The sequence below is a fragment of the Seriola dumerili genome, unplaced genomic scaffold (genome assembly GCF_002260705.1).
Source record: "Seriola dumerili isolate Sdu_G_001 unplaced genomic scaffold, Sdu_1.0 BDQW01000621.1, whole genome shotgun sequence".
Classification (NCBI taxonomy): Eukaryota; Metazoa; Chordata; class Actinopteri; order Carangiformes; family Carangidae; genus Seriola; species Seriola dumerili.
In genome coordinates, this window is record NW_019174876.1 from 778,344 (window position 1) to 805,390 (window position 27,047).

Below are 27,047 nucleotides of genomic sequence, written 5' to 3' on the forward strand. Positions count from 1 at the left end.
GAGCACACCTTATTTAATACTGAACACTTTCTTTAGGAGGAATGAAATATTTTTGTGTGCTATGCAATATAATCTCGGCAGCATTCCTCTTATAAAGTGAAATTTGAGCTTCCTTGGACATATTTGCAGCTTGTCTGAACTTTTTTAAGACAGACTTGGAGAAAAAATATAAACCTATCTTTTATGCCTAGAACTTCTCAAATTGAGTATATTCACAAAAGAGATGAGGAAGTCAAATACATTTGATATTTTGTCAATTTATTGCATTAAGGCATTTGATAAAATATAGTATAGCCTTAAAATATTGGCATCAATATGAAATGTAATTTCTTTGATAATACAGTGTCAGGGTATCATAATGGACCTAAAACATGCAGGATTCAACATTCAGAGGCTAATGTGCTGACAGAAACCCCTCTGCTGTGCAAAGCATAGCACAAATGTAGTACAGTAAGAGCTGCTACATGACGACCCACCACCAATAATCACTAAAGTGTAAAACCAGTGAGAAACAATACATCAACCAAACAATCATAGATGACGGTACAATATTTGTACCAAAGTGTACCAAATCATTGCTATAATTTCAACCACATCATTGAAGAACTGAACAATTTCCAAACTTTGTTTTGTCTGTGTTGGCATTGTGCAATTTTGGTTGAGGTAATTACATTGAAAGGATAACACAGTGTGAGGAAAAGCATACAGTATAGATACAGATTTATACTGACTCTAGTTTGTAACTGCACCAAAACTCCCAAAAGGACCCATATCTGTGTGCAAAACAAGCATAAAATCACCAGTGTGTCTCCCCAGGAACAGTTAAGTAACAGCAAATAATCCTCAAGCACAGATAAAATTAAATTGCAATGGTTTGTTAGCAGAGCAATATTTTATAATATAACCATGAAGTAGAAAAATAGACCAAGAAGACTTTGTAGAAAAACATTCCTCATTCACTGAGATCAATAAGATTTGGCCAAATATAAATGTATTATATGGGAAGTAACAATAAGGCTATAAGAAGATTGTCATGGTGAATAAAAGGCTAAATCCTCACAGATAAAGTCTCACTTGATAGCTTGCATGGCTAATGTTTTACTATATCTGCATGTTGACTCTGGTCATTGTAATATTTCCCCTCTTGGTGATCCTCCGCTCACTCAGCTGGATTCTCAGATGTCTCAATCTGCACGTCCACATCCTCATCACTGTCGTGGCCGGAGCGATTGGTGTTACGCCGCAGATTGAAAGGCAAATCTCCACGTCTTTAAAAAAAACAAATAATCGTTTTGACACAATGAGGTGCTGCATAAATACTACACACAAGTATAAAAGATGAGATACTCAGTATTAGTGAAGATATTAAAGACTTGAGTGTATAATCATAAACAAGGCCAAAAAACATTTTACAAGTCAAGGCAGCAGTGGACTAGATTTCCTGACATTTAGCCCCTCAGAATAGTGTAAGCTCCAAAAGCGCTGGATTCTGAACGCTCTACTCAACTGTGAGATGAAAACTATGGCCCTACACAAATGTAAAAAACCCTACCTGAGCTTGCTCTTCAGAGTGCTGACTTCACGGTTCATAGCGTCTGCTGACTCAGCAGCATCATCCAGCTCTCTCTGAAGCTTCCTACGGTAGGCGTTGGCTCGTGTCACCTCCTCCTCCGCCTCCTCCAGCTGGCGCTTCAGTTGCCGCATTCGGTTGTTTGTCTTCTCTGCCTGTAGACAGAGAGAGAGAGAGGGATCACTTAGTGTACAGAGTACCAGTGCAACAAGTGCCAAAACAGTAGATCAGCAAGGATTCAAGTCAGGATCAAACTACACAATAAGTCTCCTCTCTTCAGCAATCACAGCACTTACCTGGTCTTTGTATTGCTCTGTGTTGCGCCTCTCGTCATCCACCTGTAGCAACACCTCTTTCAGCTTCTTCTCTGTCCGCCTGGCCAGCCTGGAGGCCTGCTGACGCTCCCTGGAAATAGTACAAAAAGCAAATTGCCTTGAGACACTTTAGGAAAAGTACAAGAAAAAACAACACGCAACACTTAAAGCCACCATCATTGAGGATAATCAAAAAATGGAGCAGCCATGGCAAAAGATTATAAACAATTACAAAACTGTCCCTTGCACTGGCACTCACTTAGACTCAACGTCAAGCTGTTCTTCCAGCTGAGCGATCTTGGCCTCCAGGGTGGTAATGGAGGACTTATACTTGGACTTGATGGTTCCCTCAAGCTCCTGAAGTTTCAGCTTTAGCTCCTTGTTCTGGCGATCCATCTGGGAGCGAGCCCCCTCCAGCCGCTGGGAGCTGCTGCGCTCTCCAGCCAGCTCTGTGGTCAACTGCTCAGTCTAATGAGACACACACACACACACACACACACACACACACACACACACAGGAGAGAGCCTTTGTTAAAGTGAAGTGCAACCTACAGTAGTGTCTCAGCCATACCAGTTGCCTTTTATACATTATGTTCTTCTGTGGTACTCATTGTGGTGTTTCCCCATCAAGTAACTGACAAATTTTTTTCCTGAGTATTGTCTTTTTAAAGTTGGTTTCTATAGCTCTTTCCTTTATCTGTTTAGTCATTCAGCATATCTGAGATATTGTGCATCCTTACCTGCAGTGTGGTTCTCCTCAGACGGTCGTTGACCATCTCGGTGTTGAGCTGCTCCTCCTCCAGCTCCTCCTCCAGCTGGGTGATACGAGCCTCCAGTCTCCTCTTATCGTCGGCCAGCAGAGAACTGGCAACAGCACATGAGGAAGAGGAGAAGTGATGGTTAATGTATGGGGATTCCCTTTAACTGCACAAAATGACCATGCATGTTCTGCATGTGCGCTGTAACCAAGTTTAAATATGCAATTTCTAAGCTTGTAATAGTTGAAAATGAGTTGTCAAAATTTGAGTATCCACACCGTTTAGCAGCATAAATACACTTTGTGGTTGCATCTTTAGTCCATGCGTTAAATTACATGCTCTACAGGCGTTGTAATTGTTTGGCTCATACTTTTTGGAGTTGCTGCTGTTAATCTCATCCTGGAGCTCGTCTCTCTCGGTCTGGACCTGTCTCTTGAGTCTCTCTGCAGTGGCAAGATCCTGGAGGAAACAGAAGGCACAAGTTTATTTAGACTTTGGAGGTTGTTGGGAGAATTACCTGTAAAAAAAAAAAAAAAAAAAAAAAAAAAAAAAAAAAAAAAAGTGGCAATTTGAGCCAAGTTAATACAATATACAATAACACATACATAAATGATAAAGTGCATAAAGTTATCACATTGAGAGAAAATGATGCGTTTTGATTGACATAAAATCAAACAGCAACTGGAACACTACTGTTTTCAACTTGAGAAGCTCCCCGAGTTGAAAGAAAACTGCTTTGCTAAAACATTTCTTTTACTTCAATCTCTGGGCTGCAGCTCAGAGGACTACTGCTATGACCAACTATGCTGCTCCAAAACAGTTTTTCAATCTGTCAATAAATAATGTCTTCCTGATGAGCAGGAGTCAAACAAGCTAGAGTACAAGACTTGTAATTTAAGTTGACTTACTTCTGTCCATTTTCCAATGTTAACACTCAAAATATGACTGGAGTAATTATTCCTCTGTCACTGACAGCATCATGAACAAGTTATCAGTTTCATGCTGACGAACAGAGGAGAGCTCTGAAAGCTATTTCTTTCTCTTTAATGCCTGGATATGTTATCAGCTGCTGTGAACCTTTTCTACACGTCATGGAAAAGGTCAGATCTGAGCTTTGTACTGATGGTTTATTAGAAAATATCAGTTGTACTTTTGCATAATGATGCCATCCTACAATATTCCCTGTAATATACCTCTATGACAAAAAAGAAATTGACAGGATGTGGATAAAGTAGCTGGTCTGGACATCCAGTCACGTTTCAGATTTTTCAGACCCTTTTTTTCCCCATTGTTACTCTCGTACCTCCTGGAAGTGCAGGGCGTCTGCCTCCATGGCCTTGAGCTTCCTCTCGGTCTCCTTGGCCCCACTGACAGCTTCATCTCTGGACAAACGCAGCTCCTCCAGCTCTCTCATATGCTCTTTCATAAGGGCCTGGAGAGTGGACATGCACACAGCAGTGCTGAAGTTAGACACTCATCACTGTGAGGGGTTTCCAATCAGTGTATGTGACCACAAAAACGTAGTCAATGAGTCTGCCTACTTATTTGTAAAGGGTCAGGTTCTTTAAAAAAAAAAAAAAAGAAAGAAAAAAAAGGCCAAATTGTAGTTATCTGGTCATTTATATTACTGCTATGTTCTCATATATAACGGAGATGGATTGGTAATAGACAGAAACTAGCTGAAGATACAAATATATCAAAAGCATCAGAAAACATTAATAATTTGTATTAAATGGCTTGTCCAGTGTCCGTCTGTGTTATAAGAGCTGTCAACTCATGTGGAAGTGATATGAGGTCCATGCTATGTTATCATTTGTCTGTTTCCACTCATATTGATTTCCCAGTCAGACTAGTGAGTCACTAATGGATGATCCATCTTTGACTTACCTTTGCTCGTGTTATGTTTGTGCATACATGTTTATTTTACCTGCAGTTTCTTCAGCTGTTTGAGGGCCTCATCACGGCCTTTGTTGGCAGCATCAATCTGGACTTCAAGTTCCATCAGGTCCATCTCCAGTTTCTTCTTAGATGACAGGGCCTGAGTACGCTGCTTACGTTCATCTTCCAGCTCGATCTCCATCTCACGCACCTAAAGGAGAGTCAAAATCCTACTTCAGCATGTTCTTGCAAACAATTGTACATGAAAATTTACAACCCTGCAACTGTTTGTGAAAAAACTAACTAAACCAACTGTGTATGTCACACATTTTAGGTCCCTCCCTTGTACCTGTTTAACCAGCTGTTTCCTCCTCTCCTCTCCCTGCTCATCTCTGGCCTGCAGGTCTCTGTCAAACTGGGCCTTCATGGCCTGCATGTTAACCTCCAGACGCAGTTTGGCATCCTCTGTGGCCTGAAGCTCATCCTCCAGCTCCTCCAGCTGAACTCTCATCTCCTCCAGCTGCTGCTCCATGGCACGCTTTGACCTCTCCAGCTCATGAACCTGTGTACAAGGAGGTTAACATTGTACATATTCAGTGTTTTTCAGGCAATCAAGAGAACTAATGCTGCCAATGACTGAGCAACAACCTACTGTAATTTTTCCTCTAAAACCAAAACCAATTTCCAAACCTATTCAGACACAGTTCATCTCATTGCAGCTCTGCATGCACCACAAAGTGCCAGTGTGATCTCTTACGCTCTTGCCGACATCATCCTTGGAGGAGACCAAATCATCCATCTCAGCTTTGAGCAGCTTATTGGCCCGGTCCAACTCGTTCTTAAGGTCTGTCATGGTCTCCAGCTCACGTGCCAGCGTCAGTGCTCGTGTTTCCTTCTCCCTGGCCTCAGCCTCAGCCTTGTCGCGCTCCTCAGCATACTGAGTAGAAATAGTTTTTTCCTCTGCCAGCATCTAGGGAAAGGAGAGGATCTGATCAGGAGGGGCAGTTAAGGATCCACACTACACTGATATACTGAAAATAATGTACTGTATTTCCAAAATGTCAATTTTTGATCACCTAAAGAAAAACAGCCATGTTTTCAGCTTTGTGACAATGAATTTTTCCAATAATCCAAATAGGAGAAATTTCGCCATATTTGGGGCTACAGAACAACAAAATGTGGGATAAAGATTTACCCAAACTAGAATATTTTCTGACTGAAGGTTTAGTCTTTGAACAGTGTGTATGAATAGTACCATCCAAATAAACTGAAAAATCCTGCACTATGAAATAATTGGTTAAGTCCTGTGACAAAGATCACTATAGGAGCCACATCCTCTTATTGATCTCAGGAGATCCACGTGACACTCCATGGCTGCACATTTAACACCAAGCCGAGGCAGGTAGGTTAATTCTTGAAATGAATTGACCTTTTCCCTGAAAATGTTATCTACTCATGTGGATGGATCATTTCATTTGTGAACAAAAAAAACACTGTGGCCAACTTCTGAATGTATTATACTACTGTAACCTGATAACATTTACTGCCAAAAACTGTAAAGATCAGTTTCTATAAACTGCTTCTGTGGCTCATTGGGGTTTTACATGGTTAAAAAAAAATGTTGAATAAAAATAAACAAAATATACTGATATCAACTTATTGGTGCATTATGCTTCATAATGCCCAGAATGCACTGTTGACATGATACCTGGTCAAACTTCTTCTGCTTCCTCTCCAAGTTGGAGACGATCTGCCTCAGGTGGTCCTGATCCACCAAGAGGTCGTCCAGCTCCTGCTGTAAACGGGTTTTTGTCTTGTCAAGTTTGTCGTAAGCTGCTGTCTTCTCCTCCAGCTGTTGCATCGTGCTATCCACTTCCCGCTGGACTCGCTTGCGGCACTCCTCTGCGCCCTCCAGGGACATGGACTCCTGTTCCAGCTTCTTCTTCATCTCTGCCAGCTGAAGACAGAAGAAAAGAGGGGGAATCAGAGGGGTTGAAATTAAACATGAGAAAGTTGAGCAGCATTGTTGACTCTTGATGAATGAATCTTAGCTGCAGTGCAACAGGGAGAAGTCCTGTAGATATCCACCAACAATGTCTTTGTTTAAGGGCAACACTGTGGACCAACCTGAGCCTGGAGAGTGGAAACCTGCCTCTCCACGTTTTTCTTGCCCTCTTCCTCTTCCTCCAGCAACTCCCGCAGGCTGTTCTGCTCGTCCTCCAGCTGCCTCAGCCGGGAGGAGATGGAGAGCTTCTGACGCGTCTCCTCTTGGAGCAACTCCTGGAGTTCAGAGAAGGGGAAAAAACAAAAACAGTTTTGCACAATGAAAAGTCAGGCCAAATTAGCAATAGGTGGTTCCTGTTTCCAGTGTTACCATGGATGTACAGAAACTATCACTGTATTACTTTGCTGCTGAAGAAAACATCCAAAGATTATCTTAAAATCAGTCAAGAGCTAAAGTTATACAAGGAGCATCTTATAAGTTTTATCTGCAATGGACACTGGCGATATTGAGTCTGTGTATTCAGATTTGACTGAGTTAAGATTGTCAGAAGAAGAGTGATGTTTGTGCCCTTACATGTCCTTCAATTTAAAAAGATTATGGCTACAAAAAGTGATTTTTCAATTTCATTTAATGTAAACAAATAAATAAATAAATAAAAAATAAATAAATAAATCTGAAAAAAGTTCAAATTAAAATCATTTGCATTTTTGCTTTAAAAATGTCTTAATTTAATTAACTGATTATCAAAAGTGTTGCCAAATAATTTTCAGTTGATTGACAAACAGATGAACAGAACGTTTCAGCTCTATTTGATATTGTAAGACATACAGGACTGTGTTAGATGTCAAAACAAACAAGGAGCAGCAGTGATAACAACATGTGCACACATTTGTTTGTACCTGTGCATCCTGCAGCTGAGACTCTACAGAAGAAAGGTCCTTGCTGGATTTGATGCACTTGCCCTCGGCTTCACTCAGGAGGCTGTTCACGTTGTCTAGCTCAGACTAGACACCAGACAGACAGAAGCAATGGATCATGGACATTATTCAGTTATTCAACAATCCTAACAGAAAATTCATCCCTCGGTTCATCTAACTCTCCTCCACCTTTCAGAGACTTGCACCCTTCATACCTGCATCTTGGTCATCTTGTCAGCCAGCTCCTGCCTCTGTCGCTCACTTTCTCCATGTTTGACCTGCAGTTCTTGAACCTGGGCTTCGGCCTTCTTGCGACGGTGTTCAGAATCTCCTTTGCCTTGTGTCAAAGTCTTCAGCTCGATCTGCAGCTCGTTCCACTCACTCTCCAGGGCCTGCTTGGATTTCTCCACTGACACCTTGTTCTGCAGGAGTGGCACACATGAGACATGTTACTGGTGTTGTTCAGATAGTGGAGTTGTTAAGCACTGGCATCTTTCTCTTCTGACCACAACATTGGTTACCCTTTTGGCCTGTTCCAGCTGTTCATTGAGCTCTTCGAATGCCTGATTGTGTTTTTGTCTCATGTCAGCCATCTGCTGCTCATGGCTCTTGGCCTCTTCCTCCAGAGTCTTCTTCAGCTGGGTGACCTCCGTCTCACGCTTTGACCTGGATAGAACAAAGAGGTGTGAGAGGAGGACAGACAAGAAAGTTGAAACTGGGCTCAATGTAGGGCCTCCCTGTTACTCTCATGTGGACATGAGATATTACCTCCCAACATACAGTACATCCAGATTCATACAATATCAGTCGGCGAAAAGTTGTGTAATGCTTTGAGATCTAGAAATTCTCTACGGATTCTGTCGAGCAGCAGACCGTTACCTCAGCTCCTGCTGTGCTGCAGTGGAGTCCAAAGTGTCCTCCAGCTCAGTTTTGAGGGCCTCCAGCTCCTCTCCCAGGTCCCTGCGGTGTTTCTCAGCCTTGGAGCGCGCCTGCCTCTCCAGGTCCAGATCCTCCTGCAGCTCAGAGATCTGGGCCTCCAGCTCCCTGATCTTCTTCTGGGCTGTGTTTTTGGCTGCAGCCTCCTCCTCGATCCTGGAGGTGAAGAGGGAGAGAAGAATGAGACTGACAGACAGGTACTCTGTGCGAACTTTCTTGGAAGTGAGAATAATTTAAGGGAAACATATTGTTTAACAGGTCATATTTAAAGCGCAAATGATAAAGGTAACATTTGTCACAGTGAGGAAAAAGAAAAAGTGGCTCATCATCACCGTCATTTTTGTTGATTTTAAATACAACCTTTGAATCTTGCAATGACACTGATTTTTCCACTCAAATGTTCTTAAAACACTGAATTTAACCCTGACCTGGCCAGTGCAGCGAGGAGCTCCTCCTCCTTCTTGGCCAGCTGAGCTCGGAGTTCAGCGATCTGGGCCTGCAGATCTGCAATCTGGTCGTTGAGCTCAGTGGAGTCTCCCTCGAGTTTACGACGGTTCTTCTCCAACTCCTGACGCACTTTCTCTTCCTTTCTTAGACGATCTGTATGTGAGATGACACAGAAACTCAAAAGTTGGAATTCAAAAATACATAATACATTAAAAGGATTTAAAAAGATTAACAAAAAAGGTAAACAACAGACACTTGCCTTCCAAATCTGTGATCATGGCCTCATGTTTATTCTTGAGTTTCTGCAAACTTTTAGACTTCTCTTCCTCCTCAGCCAAGTTGGTGGTGCACTCAGAGATCCTCTCCTCCAGCAGTTTCTTCTCCTGAGGTTAAATAAAACCAAGAAACAATTGTATTTGATTTTCCAGGGGCAAATATTTTGTTAATGATGCACTGAATATTTCAGAGATGCAGAAATTTTCTTTGGATACTCAATTGTTCGGTGCTGCAGACCACTGGTTTAAATGAACACATATGAGACCTTGTTGAGTTTGCCGTTCTGGTCGTCCAGCACCATGACATCCTCCTCAAGCTTCTTCAGCTTGGCGTCTGTGGTGACCTTCTCCATGTGAAGCTTCTGTCTGGCTGCCTCCTCCTCATCCAGCTGCTGCTCCAGATCCTGGATGAACAACAAACAATTTTCCACTTTCATGCTTTTAAAAAAAAGAAAAAATAAAGTTTTCTTCATCACAGCTTACGATCTGTGTCCCGCAGGACTCCACTGACCGTGATGTTCTGCTGCATCTTTTTTCTCTCAGTGTGCATCTGGGTGACTCGCTCCTCTTCCTCCTCTAGGCGAGACTCCAGGTCGTGCAGGATCTCCTCCAGCTCCTGCTTCCTGGTGGCCAGACGGGCTCTCATCTCCTCAGCCTCCGCACACAGCTCTGTCTCCGCCTGGAGCTGCTCTTGAAGAGCCGACTTCTCAGCATTCAGCTAGAAGAGGGGAGGCACAGTGAGACTGGATGATTACATCTGCATCACGCTAGATTTGTCATAATGATGCATGTGTTTGTGACAGATTTGATACAACCAGAAGATCCTCGACATATTGATCAGCTATTAAAGACAGCCCACACTGTTCAATGAATACTTCACATTGCCCATCAGGCAGGATACAGAGATCCATCCATCGCTGTATTCAAATATGGGTGGTCCACATACCATAGATGTTCAGTCCATAAAATATCAGTTTCTCTGAGAAAGAAATGGGCCTCAAACTTCATTAAAGAGATCTTGTGTCCCATGTAGTCTATATGTCACCCGTTCATATGAGGCCATTTACACATTAAATCTATCCACTCATTAAAATTAGATATGAAGGATTTCCAGTGATGTAAAATTATTCTACAGCCAGAAACTGTGGCCAGACGAAACCACAACCTCCTGTGTTTTGACAGTTTGTCTTTATTTGGGTTATCATGATGTTATATCAACTTATTTAGAAAGGCAATGGGCCCTTGTTATTTAATGTGCCACCCTCCAAGTTTCCCGGGAGAAGCATTGGGTTCTGAAATGGGTGTGGTCGACCTTGTTAGGCCAAGAGTTACTCTAATCCCTAGATATGCAATTCCCTCTGGCATCCACATAAAGTGCTCATTGGTTCTTATAGCTGGGTGACAAATATCAGGCAATGGCATAGCATCCGATTTTGCCCAGTTGATTGTATAACCTGATATTTTGGAAAAAGAATCGATGATGGAGCAGATTTCTGGGACCACAACTTCAAGATTTTCAGCACTAATAACAAATCGTCTGCCTTTAAAAACAGTTTGTGCTCTACCTGACCAGTGTTCCGGTTACCCAATTGCTCCAATTGATCTACTATCACCGATTTAACATTAAAAAAAACAAAAGACTAAGTTAGGCGCACTCTGTTGTTACAGAGGGTCCTACCTGCTGCTGCTTGGATTCATATTCTTTGAGCTGCTCTTCAGCCTGCAGTTGTCTCTCCTTCACCTTGACCAGCTCCTCATCTTTGGCCAGCATCTCCTCCTCCTGCCGGGTCACTTGCAGCAGAGGCTTCACCTAGAGGAAAAAATAAGAATTAACCCAACAGTACTGAAACAGAAGGTGATGTTTGAACTTTCCTGGGGTGATGAAATTGCGCTCTGGTGGGAAAACATGAAGAAAAAAAAAATCAATTTTTTAAAATGCGTTCAATAGGGAGATTTATTTCTTTTGATAGATCGTTACAGCATTGCTACAGTACAATACAAGGAGAGTGCTCTACAGATGCACAACGGAGGTGGCAATGACAAATGACAAATCTAAATCCAGAACTACAGACTCAACTTACACCTGATGACTCGATTTGACCTGAGACCTCATTTGGTCATCCATAAATACTGAAAAAGCTTTAATATTTGGAGCACTACAATCAACATCAAAAACATAATATGCATAACCTAATATATACACCTGCAATTTCAACTGCTGGCTCTCGAATGACATGGAGAAAACTCCTAATTCAAATAAGAGAAACTAGCCTTTCAGTCTATAGGCATAAATAAGTAGCTTAATAGTTTTCCACCATATCCAGGATAAAAGTCTATATTTTCCCTAAAGCTTTAGTCTTTGTAAAAACTAATTAAAAACATAATAAATTGTAAATAATCTTGACAATGACACTTGAATGGTGAAATATACTGCTGTCCTGGAATTGGGTTGTGTAAACCTTTAACGAAAATCAACTTTACTTTCATTAATCTCTTACCTTAGTGAAAAGTCTCCACCACTGCCAGTTCCTGAGTTTGAGGTAAGCTGCACAGTTTCTCTGGATAACTTTCATGGCTGTCAGCTGCTGCTGTCTCTTGGCAAAAGCTCTGAAGTAAAAAAACAAAACAAAACAAAAAAAAACAAAAAAAACACACAACGTAAATAACATCTCATTTTGTCAAGACTTGGAAGAAGCCGAGTGAAAAAAATGAGGCATGCAAACGGTGTCTCCAACATGTATAGATGTTGAGTGATAAAAATATTTTTCAGTGTTATGGGATAAATGACTCGATTCTTCATACTTGCGGGCCACATATCCTCTGCACCAGGCCTGGAAGCTGATGATCACATCAGTGATCTTCATGTCTCTCTCCTCCTCCAGGTGAGCCAGGACTCCGGCTCTGAAGAACACTTTACTTTGACCGATGCGGAACAGATTTGGGTCCAGCTCCAAAGCTTTGATCTGACATGGAGAAGAGAGAAGTGAGTCAGTGACAAGTCCTGACACTTGCATCAAGATAAAGAGGAGCCATTTTTCCCCCCTCTTCTGATGAACTGCTTACTTTTAAAACTGATTTATTGTTATTACCATGAGTACACAGGCTTGCTTTCCATCCATGAAGCCCTTTGGGATAGCGTTTGGAGTGAGAATTTCATACCTGAGAGACAGACAGGCAGAGTTAAATTACTGAACAAGTCATTTTTCTAGATTATGAACTGCAGCCATTAATTTCTTTTACTGTATGACTTGCTTTTGTAGTTACAGACACAGTCTCTCTGGGATGTGATTTTAGACAAGGACAGGGATCTTTATGGGCTGGGACAGATGTCACTATTTGTCAATCGTAAGTTTTGTCTGAAAATGTTCTGTGGGAGGGTGATTACTTTAGAGGGGTAAAAGAGAAATATATATATATATATATATATATATATAAAAAAAAAAACATTACAAGAAATGAATTCAAACGTAAAGCACTACAAGTTTTCTGACACACATGCTGCCATTTGCTACCTCTGTCTGAACTCCTGGAAGACGATGCGGTTGGGGAAACCCTGTCTGCAGATGCGAATCCCCTCCAGGACTCCATTACACCTCAGCTGTTCCAGAACCAGGTGAGGCTCCAGTTTACCAGCCTGAAGGAAGAAACAAATACAAAGACTACAAATAAAGACTTGTTCATGTGCTCTTTTTTTAATCTTTTTTTTTTTAAATAACCATTTTGTACAGTGATTTGTTTTAGTTACTGTTTTAAGAAAAAAAAAAAAATCTGTGTCAAGATCTAAATGGGTTGCAGTTCTTTTTTGTAAAAGAAGCTTCTTTTGTTTCCATGGCTGAGCCACTCAAGGCCCATAAATATACTCTTTGATACAGTGAATTTTCTGTCTCATACAAGCACCTGTGCACTATTAGTTCATTACATTTAATTCTCCATCACTTGTAGTTTAACACCCCTGTATTAATTTCTGCAACAGCTGCATTGCGGAGTGTAATCCTAATCTTTGTACCTTTTTCTCGTGGTTGGGGATGATGCAGCGGACAAAGTTAGGGTTGGTGTTCCTGAGTGTGGCCATGAGGTTACTCAGCTGCTCCTTGTACAGTTGGCCCACAGTACGGAACATGCCCTTACGGGTTTTGAAAGCACCGTGCAGGGAGTCCGACATTCCCGCCACCTTATCCAGGCCCACGATACGGTCCACTGTGAGGACACGGAGATGGTAGAAAACAATTTTGTCAGCGTGTTTTATGAAAACATCTATTTTAATTTTTTCAAAATAAACATGTTTGCTTGTCGCATATGAAGAATATACATACGTTCATTCTAGTATTGACATTTTACCAGCAATAAACTGAGGCTATTTTATACTGTCTCATACATACTTGGTAGACAGTTGCATAAAAAATTAAATCCTGTTAAATTGTTAAATTGTTAAATTCTTTCACACCGTTTGCTGAAGATGAATGAAGTGTTTCAGTCATGGACCCGAGTCTGAAGTTAAAAAACCCTTATTTTGGAAAAACTGCATTTCCAATAAACTCTGTGTAGAAATTCAACATTGTCTTTTGCAGAGTGACATTTTGCATGATGTTTGGATAAATTCAGTTGCACCACTTACTGTCTCTCCACAGGTCAGCAGTAAATTTGTCTGTAGACTGGTTGAGCAAAGTGGCGACACACTCATTCAGAGGATCCATATTTTTCATCAGCCACTCATCTGCTTTGTAGTCCACCTGCACCAGAGGAAATCTACGTTCATAATGAAGAACTACACAAAGTTTAGCATGAAGAGGTGTATGTTGTTACTTTGCAGCCATCTAGTGGTGGAAAGTAACAGAGTACATTTATACAAGTAGATTTTTTAGGTACTTGTACCTTACTTGAGAATTTCCATTTTTTACTTAATACTTCTGCTCCACTACATTTGAGAGACGATATACTCCATTTATGACGGATACGGTTACTTGAAAATTATTCTTACATATCAAACTACCTAAAAGTAAAGGATGCAACTAAAATCAGCTCCCCTCCATCATCATATATTCATGTTAATGCATGATCAATAAGTACACCTTGCTGATAATACCTCTGTGCTTTAAGTTTTTTTAATCCGAGAACTACTCCCATCACTGCAGAGACCATCACTCATTGACTCTGGACTTCTACTGCACAAGAGGATAACTGCACTCTTCTGGAGAATATGGACAATGGACAAGACAACCTGTCTCACCCTGGAGTGACTGATATTATCAGTTTATAGAGCCCTTGCATTGAATTTTTTGATGTTTTTCTTTGAGTAGGGGGATGTATGTGTCTAACTCTAAATGTTTAAATGTCTTAAAATTCAAATGAAAATCAAAGTTATAGCCAATGACCTTTCCAGCATAGTGCATAATGCAGAAATCCACATCGTCCTTGAGTTTCTTGGGTTTCTGGAACTTGGGGTGCGTTCCCTGCTCCTGGACCACCTTCTCTACAAAGCTCTTGTCTGTGGCTTTGGGGAACCAGCACTCTTCATCCAGCAGAGCCAGGATTCCTGGTGGACCGGCCTTTGATGGATAGTGAAAAGACAGAAAGGAGGACACATGACATTTGCAGTTCAAAAGAATCTTGACTGGTTTAATAATACATGTGCAGTTACATGTCTCAGCTTGCACTACACATCTGTTTTCTGCAGTAAATACAAGTGGTGAGTTCTGCATAAAGCTGGTAACTGAAATCCCCTTAATCTGTAGTGTAACGACAAGTCAAGACAAATGCTATCAGTGTTATTTGTTTCAGGCTTGAGGAAGAATAATAACTGGGATACATCTTACAGGTTTTTCAATAAGCTCGATGCAGGGCTGCAGGTCCAGGCCAAAGTCGATGAAGCTCCATTCGATGCCCTCCCTCTGGTACTCCTCCTGCTCCAGGATGAACATGGTGTGGTTGAAGAGCTGCTGCAGCTTCTCATTGGTGTAGTTGATACACAGCTGCTCAAACGAGTTCAACTGTTGGAGAGGATTAGAAAAACAATGAGTTTGTGACTGTCAGTCAGATCAAATGACAGAGTGGCTGAGCTTAAACAGCCCCACCAGAGGGCTCTGTCTGTGATCATACAACCACAGTTACAATTCATAACTTAATCCGTCAAACACCTTACCTCAAAGATCTCAAATCCGGCAATGTCTAGGATGCCAATGAAAGAGGCTCCTTGTCTCTTGGTCTTGTCCAGGGCTTTGTTGATTCTCAACACCAGCCAGCGGAACATCCTCTCATAAGAGGCTTTGGCCAGAGCTTCGACAGCAAACTCAGCCTGCTCCTGAGTCTGGGCCTTCTGGACATAGTCCCTGCCAACCTGGAAAAAAAAAAAAAAAACACTCCAATGTCATACTGTGATACTAAATTCATCATAACATGGAAACTGCCTCACTGACTAACTCTTCTTCATTTAATTTGGATCAAGAAACAGAAACCCAAACACCAGGTTGAAACACAAGTGAAAAAAAGGGTTTAAAATATCTCTCAATCTCTGGACAAGACCTACATGAACCTTCTTGTATTGATTGCTATGCTGACCTTGATTCTGGGAGACAGGATGGCTCGTGTGAAGTCGGTGACATTGATGCTCAGCAGGTGACACACTTTCTGGGCAGCTGGGGGTGAAACACGGGGGTCATAATGGAGGATTATGGATGAATTAGGAAGGCTTAAGCAAATGGAATGAGACAGACAGCATGCACAGAGGAAATGATGATGATGATGATGATGATGATGGGTGGGGTGGGGTGGGGTGGGGGTGGGGGTCAGTGTGTGTGTAAATGTGTGTACCGGTGTCGTCAGGCATGGAGGCCTGGTCAGAGTGACGCTCCTTCTTGAAGGTCATGTTCCCCAACTGCAGCACAGCGGAAATCACCTTCAACAGACCTGACCAACAAAAAGAAGAGGTCAGTGTCTGCTGTAGAGGAAGTAACTTTACATGATGAATTCTGTTATAAAATATGTCAGATGCACTACTTTAAAGAAGAGAAAATTAGAATTTAATTATTAGAATTTAATTATTAGAATTTAATTATTAGAATTTAATACATCTCTGCAATTATTGGTTGGTTAATCGATTAGTGAACAGAATATTCTGATAAGCACAAACGACAACAATTGCTGGTTCCAGCTTCTCAAATGTGAGGTTTCTCTCTGTCATATAATAGTAAATTAAATATTGCACATTTATCTTTAATTATCGTTTTGGCCAACTGAATATCTGGGTTTTGGACTGTTGGTGGAAGAGAACAAAACACATTGTGCTCTAACAAACGTGTTGAATGTACTTCCTTTCTCATAAAACATCTGTAAAGCTGATTTATTTACCTATTTAAATCCTGCATTATTTAAATCCTTGTTTACTATGTAAGAGTCTTCCTCTTCCCTGCCTTTGCTGACACATTGTTGCACATCTTTGAATGTTGCTACAACCTGTTGATCAATGGAATAGCGTGAAACCTAGCAGAAATGTGGATTGTGTCATCATGGTGCATGTGCATGAGATTAACAAAACGGAGGAGACAGTCATAGAAAAAAAAACAGCTCCATAGTGCTACTAGAGGTCTAAAACTCCACAGGAAACTATTAAAAGATAATGAAAATAAATCATTGCTCGCTGCCCTATGAACAATTTAAAAGAAATAATGATAGCTACCAATTCTTTCCTCTTCTGGGATGCTCATGATCTCGAAAGCGTCCATGGTCTCAGTGAACATGTCCTTGTCCTGCTGACCAGGAATAGTCACATTTCCATTCGACAGGAAACGGTACTTGCTGTAATCCTCCAGGCACAACTCCGCTACATAGTGGAAAAAAAGATGATAATTATTTATTGCGAATTGATCATTTTAACAGTATTTCTGCAAGTAGAGAAGATTTGGGCCTTGCATCACATGGGACTGCTCAGCTCTACACCAGCACTGTATTTCAACCACTATAATAACTGAACTGAGAAAAGGGAACCTCAGTCATATAATGATCTACATCAGCCATTTCACATGCACTTAAAACAAGTGTCTCAAGGATTCCTGTTTCAGAAGTATCTTGGCTCTTGAACTGCAAGTCATGTTCAGCTATCAATGCAACCACTTGTTTGCAACGTTCAACTTCAGCTCTCTTTCAAGAAGCCCAGTTTAGTGCATCTATGTTCAAATAAAATAGTTTCAGTGCTCACAGCGCAGCTTGTCGCCTGCTCCTGACAGCATGTAGTAGAACACATGGAAGCTCCTCTCCTCTTTAGCTTGTCTGATGGCTCGAGACTTCTCCAGCAGATCTGGCAACATTTTTAGTCAAGGGCACACAAACGCAAATGCAGCAGAACATCATTTAAAAATGTAACATTTAAAATGCAGAGCAGAAGGCAAGGCCAACTGGTCAAAGTCCCTGACCCTGAAGTTGCACCTACACCTGCATCTTTAACTTATCTGGAGGCCCAGTCTTTTAGAACGGCCTTGTGTCAAACACTGTTTAAATACTTTTAATAATACATCATGGTCACATAGTGCATATCTTTAGACAGATTTGCAGAGTCAAATTAGCACTAACTGACAGCAAACCTGGTGTGGTGGAGTATTACAGCTCAGAAATGCTGATTGTTTTCTGTCATGTTAAAAGCACAACGGGTTGGGGAAGCTCATTCCTGCCCTGAGGCCACTTAGCAGGCACCGTCCAGAAGAGCTGAGAGTGTAAGAGGAATGTTTTTTAAAAAAAAGGATGCAAGTTTCAATGTTGGCTCCAACGATGTATCCATTGACATCAAAGTTGATCCTGATAAATTTTCCCTAAAAAGAGAAAACAAATCATAACATTTTGATATACAGCACTAAAACTAAGAATGATGTTTTATCGTTGATCTATAACAAATGAAAAAAATAAAAATAAAAAATAAAAGTCCTGAAAACCTAGTTTCTCTATTTTATGCTCATGTAGGACCCCAACACTGTAAGAAGCTGATAATCTGCTAAACGTCAACAACTGTGGTTATTTCATATTAAAGATGTGCGTATTTGTGTTTTTCTCTGTGCTCTTCTCAGTGATTTGACATGGGCAGGGCAGGTTAATACAATATGTTTATTCCACCTTTATTTTGATTGTTGCTTATCAGACATGAATTTTCATTTATTGTTATTTAGAAAAAAGTTAAAATTTGAAACAAAGTTTTCACTGGCTTGAAGTTATTCTTACAAATCTTGAGGAGTTATCGTTCTTGACGGTCTTTGCGTTGCCGAAGGCCTCCAAGATGGGGTTTGCTTGCAGGAGCTGTTTCTCCAGTTCCCCCTGATGGAGAGGAGACAGTATCAGAGCACAATATAGACTCCCATAATCCCTCATCATGACTGTGCTGGACATTGGTCAAGCGAGCACAACTTTCAAATCATGCATTTTCTTGCAGAGCTGCACATCTTTCATTGGCAAAGCTTATTAACTACTATTCAGGCTGTTTGTTTGCAAGAATTACCTCAGGGGAAGCCATCATTCAACAATTAGCCACACACACCACAGCGACACCACCACACACACACACACACACACACACACACACACACACACACACACACACACACACACACACACACACACACACACACACACACAAAAACTGAATCCGGCACATTCCAACACACATTCCCGCAGCACAGCAAGCCCACTCAGGTACAAAAACCCTGATAAGACCATCCCTGTCCATGCACGAACAAACAAGAGGACACAAGAAGCAGACAGGCAGGTTAGCCAGGATCACCCAAAGGAAATGCTGGAGTGAACTGTAACACCCCAAACATATACATATTGCTACATAACAATTACAAACTCACGCCTGACCAGATTGAGAAAAAAAAAAGATAGCTGGTGGGTGGGGTGGGACACCTTCACCTGATAGCGCTTTAAATTAGGCACAAACACCAAGGTGTTGTTCGACATCTGAGTCAAACCTCAGACAAGGTTGCTGCTCATCTGCTCACTGTTTTACTGAGCAGTTCACTGCCACAAGAGAGATAATCTTTATTCTCTAACCCCACTTCAGATTCTTTATTATCATTGGAAAACTTGTTTTTGTGGATTAGGGTTTTAAATTAATCCATCCAACTTGTATCTAAAACAAAAAAAAATCCTTCAGTTTTATCTTATTTCTAAGATGTTTTTGACATTTTGGGAAATACACTTCTTCACTTTCTTGCAGAGAGATGAGAAGATTGATACCACTCTCACGCTTTGAAAGAAAATATGAAGCTTGAGTCAGCAGCAGAGTTAGCTTAGCTTAGTATAAAGACCGAGAACAGAGGGAAGTAGCCCGGTTCTGTCCAAAGGTGAAAGTTGAAAAAAAGAAAAAAAAAAGAAAAGAAAAACAAGTGTAAACATGACAAACAGATTTATTTGTTCAGCTTATTTCTTTCATTTCCTTATTTGTATTGATTAAAAAAGTTTTGTTCATTAGTGAACGTCAGGTGCTAGTAGGTGGATTTCGTTACTCTGGATAGACTAGCTAGCTGTTTCCCTCAGTTTCCAGTCTTTATGCTAAGCTAAGCTAACTGGCTGCTGGCTGTAGTGTCATATTTACTGCACAAACATGAGACTGCCATCAATCTTCTCCTTTAACTCTCAGGAAGAAAGTGAATAGGCTTATTTCAACAAAATGTTTGTTGCTGTTCCTTTGAAGCTATGACCTATATTTAAGTAATTTGATGCATTTCCTTCGATACCCAGACAAAGACAAGAAAATGTTTCCTGTTAGTAGAGTAATGCATGTGCACAAACAGTCAAGGCACCATGCTTATGAGTCAGAGAGATTAACTCACATGTGACAACACTGCATTGCCCTGGAGAAGAGGTGAAAAAGGAGAAAGATCAACACATTTGATACCAACTTCAGCACACAAATGACATAACTGCAGAGGAAATTTGGTTTCCCCTGTTGAATCATTAAGAAAAGATAAATGAAACTTTTCATGTGTCATCTTGTGAAACAACCTGTACAAAAAGAACAAGAGTACAAGTGTGCGCACACGCTCACACACACGCGCGCACACACACACACCCCCAAACACATCTGTGTTCTGCTTCACTTCGAGTCACCGTGGGGAGGTGAGGCGGGCACGTAGAGGCCTGAAAGAGGAATGTTTAGTAGTCGCCACACAGCTCGCTCAGGTAGACAACATTATAGAGATAGGCTAACACAGAAATCTACAAATGAGAGAAACAGGGAGGCAGGAAAGAGCGGGTAATATCAGGAGAGGAAAAATACACATCTGTGGATGGAGATTCAGAAAGTTAGGAGGGAATTAAAGAAAGAAAAAAAAACAGTAGGGCTTTACTGACCTGATCCTTTTTGGATTTGAAAGATGAGGCAACATGGGCAAGATACTGAATGACTTTCTTTGTGTTTTCCGTTTTTCCTGCTCCTGACTCTCCTCTGCAGAAAAAGATTCATACAATACAAAGATTTAGACACATAGTATGTTTCAGAGGGGTAAAAACATTATACTGAATGTAGTGGCAGGAGCAATATTGATCCTAATTGGGAATTAAAAGCAGCATTTTATCCAGCAATAAATACAAGGTTTCCAAGGTCAAGAATGGGTTTGTTTTGAACCTTTTTTGTTTTTAGCCAACCTGTGTGAGAAATCCTGCAAGTGCTCAGAAAACAAACATAGGCTAATTTAAATATCTACAACTCAATGACAACAGAACACACTTCATCTGCTGATAAAGAGCATGTATCAATGTGGCTCAACTGCACAATGAACTTTGACTTATTTCTATAGGGTCTTGAGTACTAAACAAAATCCAAGCTTGACCCTACAACTAACTGATGACATATTGCACAGGAATCTTTATGAATTTGGACTGATCACTGAAGAAATAACTGCATGTTTTTCTAAACATGATTACTGGGAAAATTACAGACAAAAAGAGTGACTTACGTGCAAAGGATGGACTGGTCCTCACGATCTGTTAGAGGAAGAGAGAGAAAAAACAGCAAAGTCCCAATCAGAAACAAAGGTGACACAGCACAGGAAGCTGAAGTGAGGATCAGTAATTAAGAGTGAATAATATTGAGGATTATTGGATGACTTTGCTGTTTCTGTGGCAGAAAGTAGTAGAAATTTGCTGATTAATTGCCATAAATCTGACAATCTATTTTGGTCTGTTGGTTTGACATGTGGAGAAGTCACCTTGGACACGTAAAACTATATACACTATACTAGTGCATAGTGTAGGTACCTTTTCTGTACTGGGGCATACAAAGTCTAATACTGCCAAACATATTGTTTTTCCTTTACAAAAATATGACTGTGGTACCCTGCATCATGCTCCTGTAGGCAGTGTCTGTGATGGCGTAGATGTGAGGGGGCATCTCGTGTCTCTTCTTGCCCTTGTACATGTTCACTATGTCCTCAGTGTAGATGGGCAGGTACTTGTATGGGTTGACCACGACACAGAAGAGACCAGAGTATGTCTGGATAAGAAGAAGACAACGTTACCGTCAGAGAGGAGCGTTAACACACAGGTTTAAGTGCACATTGTCACGTTAATGCCACAAACAGAGAGATCCTCTACATAAGATTCTGTGCAAATACACATTCATGGTGCTGCTGCTCAAACACATGCATGCACCCAAACTCACATAGATGAGGCCAGAGTAGTATCTCTCCTTAAGGTTGTGCAGCACAGAGGCCTCGTTCAGGCAGGTGAGCTCCGCCATGTCCTCCACCTTGTTGAACTTGGGTGGGTTCATTTTCTGAATGTCATCCTTGTTTACCTTCACCTGAGATTTAAAGAGACAGCTGTCAGATGGGCCTCCTGAGCAAGACTTCAATAGACGAAACATATTGTTTATTGCTTGTTTCAAGTAAAATTTAACACTCTAGTTGCCAAAGTTATTTTTAGATAATCATTAACACATCAAATTAAAATGCTGGTTGTTTGCCAGTTAAGGATGGTGTGCCAACAGCTTAACTTCATTTCAATTCCTAACACCAACATATGAGCAAATTCGGACTCAAAAGATAAATTCTTCTTTTTCACCTTCTTGCCAGAGTCCGTCAGCTCCACCACACACTCGTCTCCATGCTCCTCTTTGACGGAGCCGGCCTCGAAGCCAAGCTTCTCGGAGGGGACCCACACCAGCTTCTTAGTGGCCCAGTCGGCCTGGGCCAGAGGGTTGTTTATGCCGCTGCGATCCCCATACAGGAACTTGTCTGCGTCCGTCATGGTAGCTTTAAGACAGATCAAGAGAACATTTTAAGCAAACATGAAACCATTTTGAACGGCCTGTGGACCAGGCTTGCACAATCTGTTGCAAACCCGACAGATTGTACAACAGCATCATGATAAGTTCAAGCAGCGATGAGTCAATGCTAAGGATTCTTAGTCACTTAAACATTTTACACATTTCATCGTTGCACAAAACCCTTTTATACTTTTATTCTTGGGCAAGAAAAACAGTTTCACCAGCACCCAAGCATCATTACCATCTATGACTGTGTATTTTGATGCAGATCAAGATTCAGGTTAAGCCCTGATAGCCTCTGGGTTTCAGATATTGACAATATATCTGCAGAAAGATTTTGCCCATCCTTTATTTACATTCAGACTGGAGAGAGAAATATGTAAAAACTTTCAGTTTCATGCAACTAAAGAACCTTCTGCATGCCCGGAAACTTCTACAATAGACCATTACTCCTGCTCGTCATGCAACTCAACTGTCACTCGTCCATGCAATGATAAGTCTGTGTTTGTGTAATGACTTTTAGCTCTGACATGTTACTAAAACATTTCACATCAATATTTAAATGAGGTGTGCATGCTTACACAAACTCACACATGCCGACGACACTCTTCAAAGGTAATGACATTTACTGAGCCGTCAGGTGACAGGAGGTGCAGCACAGGTTTGGGCACATTACCTCTGCAACAGCTGTTATTTCATGTTGTTTCACAGTATTATTATTAATTATTATTATTATTATTATTATGAGCATGCAAATTCTTTACCCATGACCTATAAACCTAACTGTGCACTAAAGCTCTTCAAAACAGACCAATGTAGACACAATTAGACAAAATGACAAGAGAAGAGCAAGAAGAACCATCCTGATGTTATGTCACTTCATGATCGCAGGAAAATAAATACAGTCAAACATTTTCATTTCGGTCCTTGCCAGCGTATTTATGACCTGAGGCTCAACACAGTCAGACAAAACACTTAGTCACTTTTCAGCTGAACGCTACAGTACAACTCCCTCTCTTCTTGTACCTGTCCATCCTTTATTCCCTGTGCGGCCCACATTCCTTCCTCACCAGCTCATTACACAGAATTCCACAAATTCCCGAATCCTTCTCCCACTGCTCATTATCCACAAATCCTCCCCTCACACTGCAATTTCCGCCACAGGTAATAAATGTGGAACCATCACATTGTCTGCTTCAGGATAAAGAGGCTGGATCTGTGCATTTAAAGCCTCTAGTTGTTTAAAGTTAGGCGAAAGTCCTGATAAAGGTCAGCGGATGGATGCTTCACAGTCAGAGAGGCAGGGAGGAATGTCGGGAGCAAGTCTGGGCAGAGAGAGAAATGTCATTATTCCCCAACCACACCCTGGAGAAAGACTCAATGCCTCATTAGCAAAAATGCGCTCAAATAGAAAGAAAATTAACCACTATACTCTGCTTTCACCAACAGCATCTTAAATATATCGTTTACAGGATGAGCTCAAGACACAGCATCTCATTTTCAAGAGGGTCCTGCAAATAATTACGGTTTACCAAAATGTGGATTTAATGTGTGACAGGAAGTTGTTCCAATCAAAAGGGAGACTTCAAACAGAAAGCTTTACCTGTTTCTGTTAAGACTGAGACAGTGGTTATTTTTTGACCCCTTTATAAACAAAGCAATGTTTGTCCAGAGGTTCCAGATTGACTCAATAAACTACTAAAATAAAGTATTGTTCCCTCCATGAATTGACCAAATAATTATCCAGTATTTCACAATAAAAAAGCGACAAGATGTGTATGAGAAATGTTTTGTTTTTCTTCATTTTCATCTTATTAATATCATCTGGTGAGTCCTCAGATTTATCTTGCGACCTCCAGGTTGAGAACCACGAGACCAAGGGAACAGAGAAGCAAAGATGATATTTTATAATAAACACACTGGAATTATATGGCCGTAAAAACCTCTCCAAATAACCTGAGCAACTGAAATGAATGCATTTGAGAATGAATGAATCAGTGGCGGAATCAACACATACTAACTATCACTAACTATGTTCTGACATATAAATAATGTCCACATCTTGGTTTATTTTCTTAGGAATAAATGTTTAGATATGAATGTTTGTACAACAGAAGTCGATGAGAGCTGCCCCCTCTCAGGTGGAGGATGGATGATGAAAAAACAGCAGAGCATGTGTGTTTCTGTGTGGAGAGAGATAAAGACACACAAGAGTGTGTGTGTGTTTATAGAGTGAGGGATAAAGGGATCAGTGCACAAGGTGTCATCTGTGTCTCTCTTAAGTTCATTATGTGCTCAGACTCCTGAAGCTCAGTGGGGGAGGAAGACGACACGCCGAAATTTCTTCTGGTTTTATCATGTAGCACTAAAATCCTGCAAAGTGAAAAACTGCAGGATCTGCAGGGAAGGGGGGCCAGGGAAGACTGAGTGCATCACATATTTACAAAAAGTGTATGAGGGCCTGAACGCATATTAATAATCGATCTGAAACCACAAAGAAACTACACAGAAAACTTGTGACATCCACATGCATGTGGCTTCAGTGCTAGAAGCTATCCTTGGGCTAACTTCCTCAGGAAGTTGCACAAACTCTGCCTCTGCATTTTGACACTGGGTTTCAAAATGACAACACTAACTACTTCAACCTGAATGTCAGCATCAATTGTCTTCCCTATCACAATCACTTCCAGTCAAGTCTGAGTGGATGGGTTTCAACCAACATGTAAACACTAGTTTAATCATGTCTGGACCCCCTCACCTTGTTAAACCTCACCGACCTCACAGCCCCTGGATGTAGTTATCGCTGCAGATGCATTCTTTTTGTCTGCATGGACCTGTTTCATCCCCGTCTCTTGTGTTCTTCAGCCTTATGATGTACGTTTTAAACAGAATCTCCACTCTCCTGTTCTTGGCTGCCATTCAATCCCAGCTTTACCTGGGTTTCCATGACCCTAACCTAACACAGAGAGCACGAGCCCTGCCACCTGCAGCCTGTGCTGCTGATACAGGGCTGGTGGGGTGAGGGACTGATAAGAGACAGACAATGTTGTCCCTCTGGCATCAGGGATTAGCCAAAGTATGAGAGCAGTGAATGAAGAGAAGATGTTTGATTTCTTAAATGTTCAGGTTTTGGGTGGGGCAGGACGGGTAGACTTAATTTGCTGAACATGGCAGAAATAAGGGGGAAAAAGTCAAGATTTTTTGTGTAATAAGATGTTTCAATTTCACTTCCTGTATCAAAGCTGATGGGTAGATATTTTTTATGCATCCAAAAGCAGGAGCAGTGCCTTTTAATTTCCGAGCTAAACAAAAAGAGGAAGACCGTGTTCTTATCAGTAAACCATTGTCACAAGTCGTGTAAAAATATGCCCCATGTGAAAAAAAAAAAAATTATGTTGAGAATTCATGACAAGTTAACTCCTCATCAAAACCACAGAGTGAATACATGTCAATTTTGTATCCTGAGGGTAGACACACACACACAGACACACACACAGGAGCAGCAGGGTGTGTTAAGAAAAGTGCTCATCTCATGCAAACCACCTGACAAACAATAAAACAATCTGCACTGCAAGATCCAAACTAAGTAAATATATAATAGACATAAGCTAAAGTCTAAACAGTGAATACCTGAAATGAAAAAAAAATTTTCATACCACAGCAGGGGCCTGTTGTTCCTGTTGGTATCACTGAACATACTATTATGTCCTGCTAAATAAAACATGCAACCTGCCCTTAAATGTAAGGTTAAAGTTGTGTTTGTACAACTTTTAATTTAGAGAACAGACTTTTATCAGTGTGTTTGGCAGGAAGAAATATTTATATGCATTTTACACTCTTTCTAAAAATAGAACTGGTTAATATTGCTGGTTATACTGGAGGTTGTTTGACTTATGAGCATCATAGAGAGATGTGCTAGTAGCTGTAACTTCCTGTCATAGCTATCAAACAGGCCTATTGAAAGGTTTAATCGACGCATGTACTGCATAATCCTCAACATTTAATAGATATAAACCAATATCCTAAAACCATCCGGTAATAATTGGGCATGAGTAGGTTTAAAGGGCTCCTCAGCCTGATTAGAACACCTGGCCAGGTGCGCCACATTTCTCATCTTGAGCAAACCCAGGTGATTTCTACCTGTATTTTCTCTAAATTTCAAAAAGTTTTTCTCCACTAAACTCTCAAATTTATATTGCACATTAGCTGGTTATCATTCCCAACCGCTGAAAACACTGATAATAATAACCGCCCAGCTCCCTCTGAAAAAAGAATAGAGAGAGGACTCACCTGGTTTCAGCTGCAGGCACTGTAGGTGAGCTCGGGTCGTCTTCCTCTGTCCGTGTTTGCAGTAGCGCCGTCCTGCTCGACGACACTTGGTTCACGAAACAAGAAGTAGCTCAGGAAAAAGCGTCTTCTCTTCTCTTCTCTTCTCTTTTCTTCTCTCCTCTTCTGCTCTGTCATGCGCTCCAGCTGCTCAGGCGTGGCTCTGCGAAGATGGACGGCTTGCACCTTTGATCCAGGTTGTTAAACGCCCCGCCCCGCTTCCCTACCTCGCGACGTGTGCTGCGTTCAAGAGCTGCACGTAAAAGAGTTGATTTTAACACAGTTTCAATAATCAGCTGTTGACATAATGTAACTTTTATATTATTCAGAAAACGGTCTTACCACGTTTTTACATGGACATGTGTCTTGTTGTGT

General features: G+C 41.1%; 1 protein-coding gene across 1 annotated transcript; it reads right to left on the reverse strand.

Moving 5' to 3' along the window:
• LOC111236322 (myosin-9-like) lies at nucleotides 1–26,820 on the reverse strand. The gene is made up of 43 exons (XM_022765017.1): nucleotides 26,637–26,820; nucleotides 22,142–22,332; nucleotides 21,741–21,881; nucleotides 21,416–21,572; nucleotides 21,037–21,064; nucleotides 20,432–20,525; nucleotides 19,912–19,932; nucleotides 18,302–18,394; nucleotides 17,835–17,898; nucleotides 17,292–17,390; nucleotides 16,773–16,916; nucleotides 15,908–16,003; nucleotides 15,656–15,732; nucleotides 15,240–15,434; nucleotides 14,914–15,087; nucleotides 14,473–14,646; nucleotides 13,716–13,830; nucleotides 13,107–13,297; nucleotides 12,613–12,734; nucleotides 12,190–12,259; nucleotides 11,903–12,063; nucleotides 11,599–11,707; nucleotides 10,779–10,910; nucleotides 9,612–9,818; nucleotides 9,367–9,504; nucleotides 9,085–9,208; nucleotides 8,807–8,978; nucleotides 8,322–8,534; nucleotides 7,964–8,108; nucleotides 7,658–7,864; nucleotides 7,425–7,529; nucleotides 6,648–6,800; nucleotides 6,229–6,477; nucleotides 5,278–5,490; nucleotides 4,870–5,082; nucleotides 4,570–4,731; nucleotides 3,946–4,074; nucleotides 3,013–3,101; nucleotides 2,625–2,748; nucleotides 2,144–2,352; nucleotides 1,867–1,975; nucleotides 1,553–1,725; nucleotides 1–1,268 (listed from the first exon to the last, which is right to left on the reverse strand). The coding sequence occupies exons 2-43, from the start codon at nucleotides 22,325–22,327 to the stop codon at nucleotides 1,160–1,162; spliced, it is 5,886 nt and encodes a 1,961-aa protein (XP_022620738.1). The 5' UTR covers nucleotides 22,328–22,332; nucleotides 26,637–26,820; the 3' UTR covers nucleotides 1–1,159.
• Nucleotides 26,821–27,047: the final 227 nt, after the last annotated feature.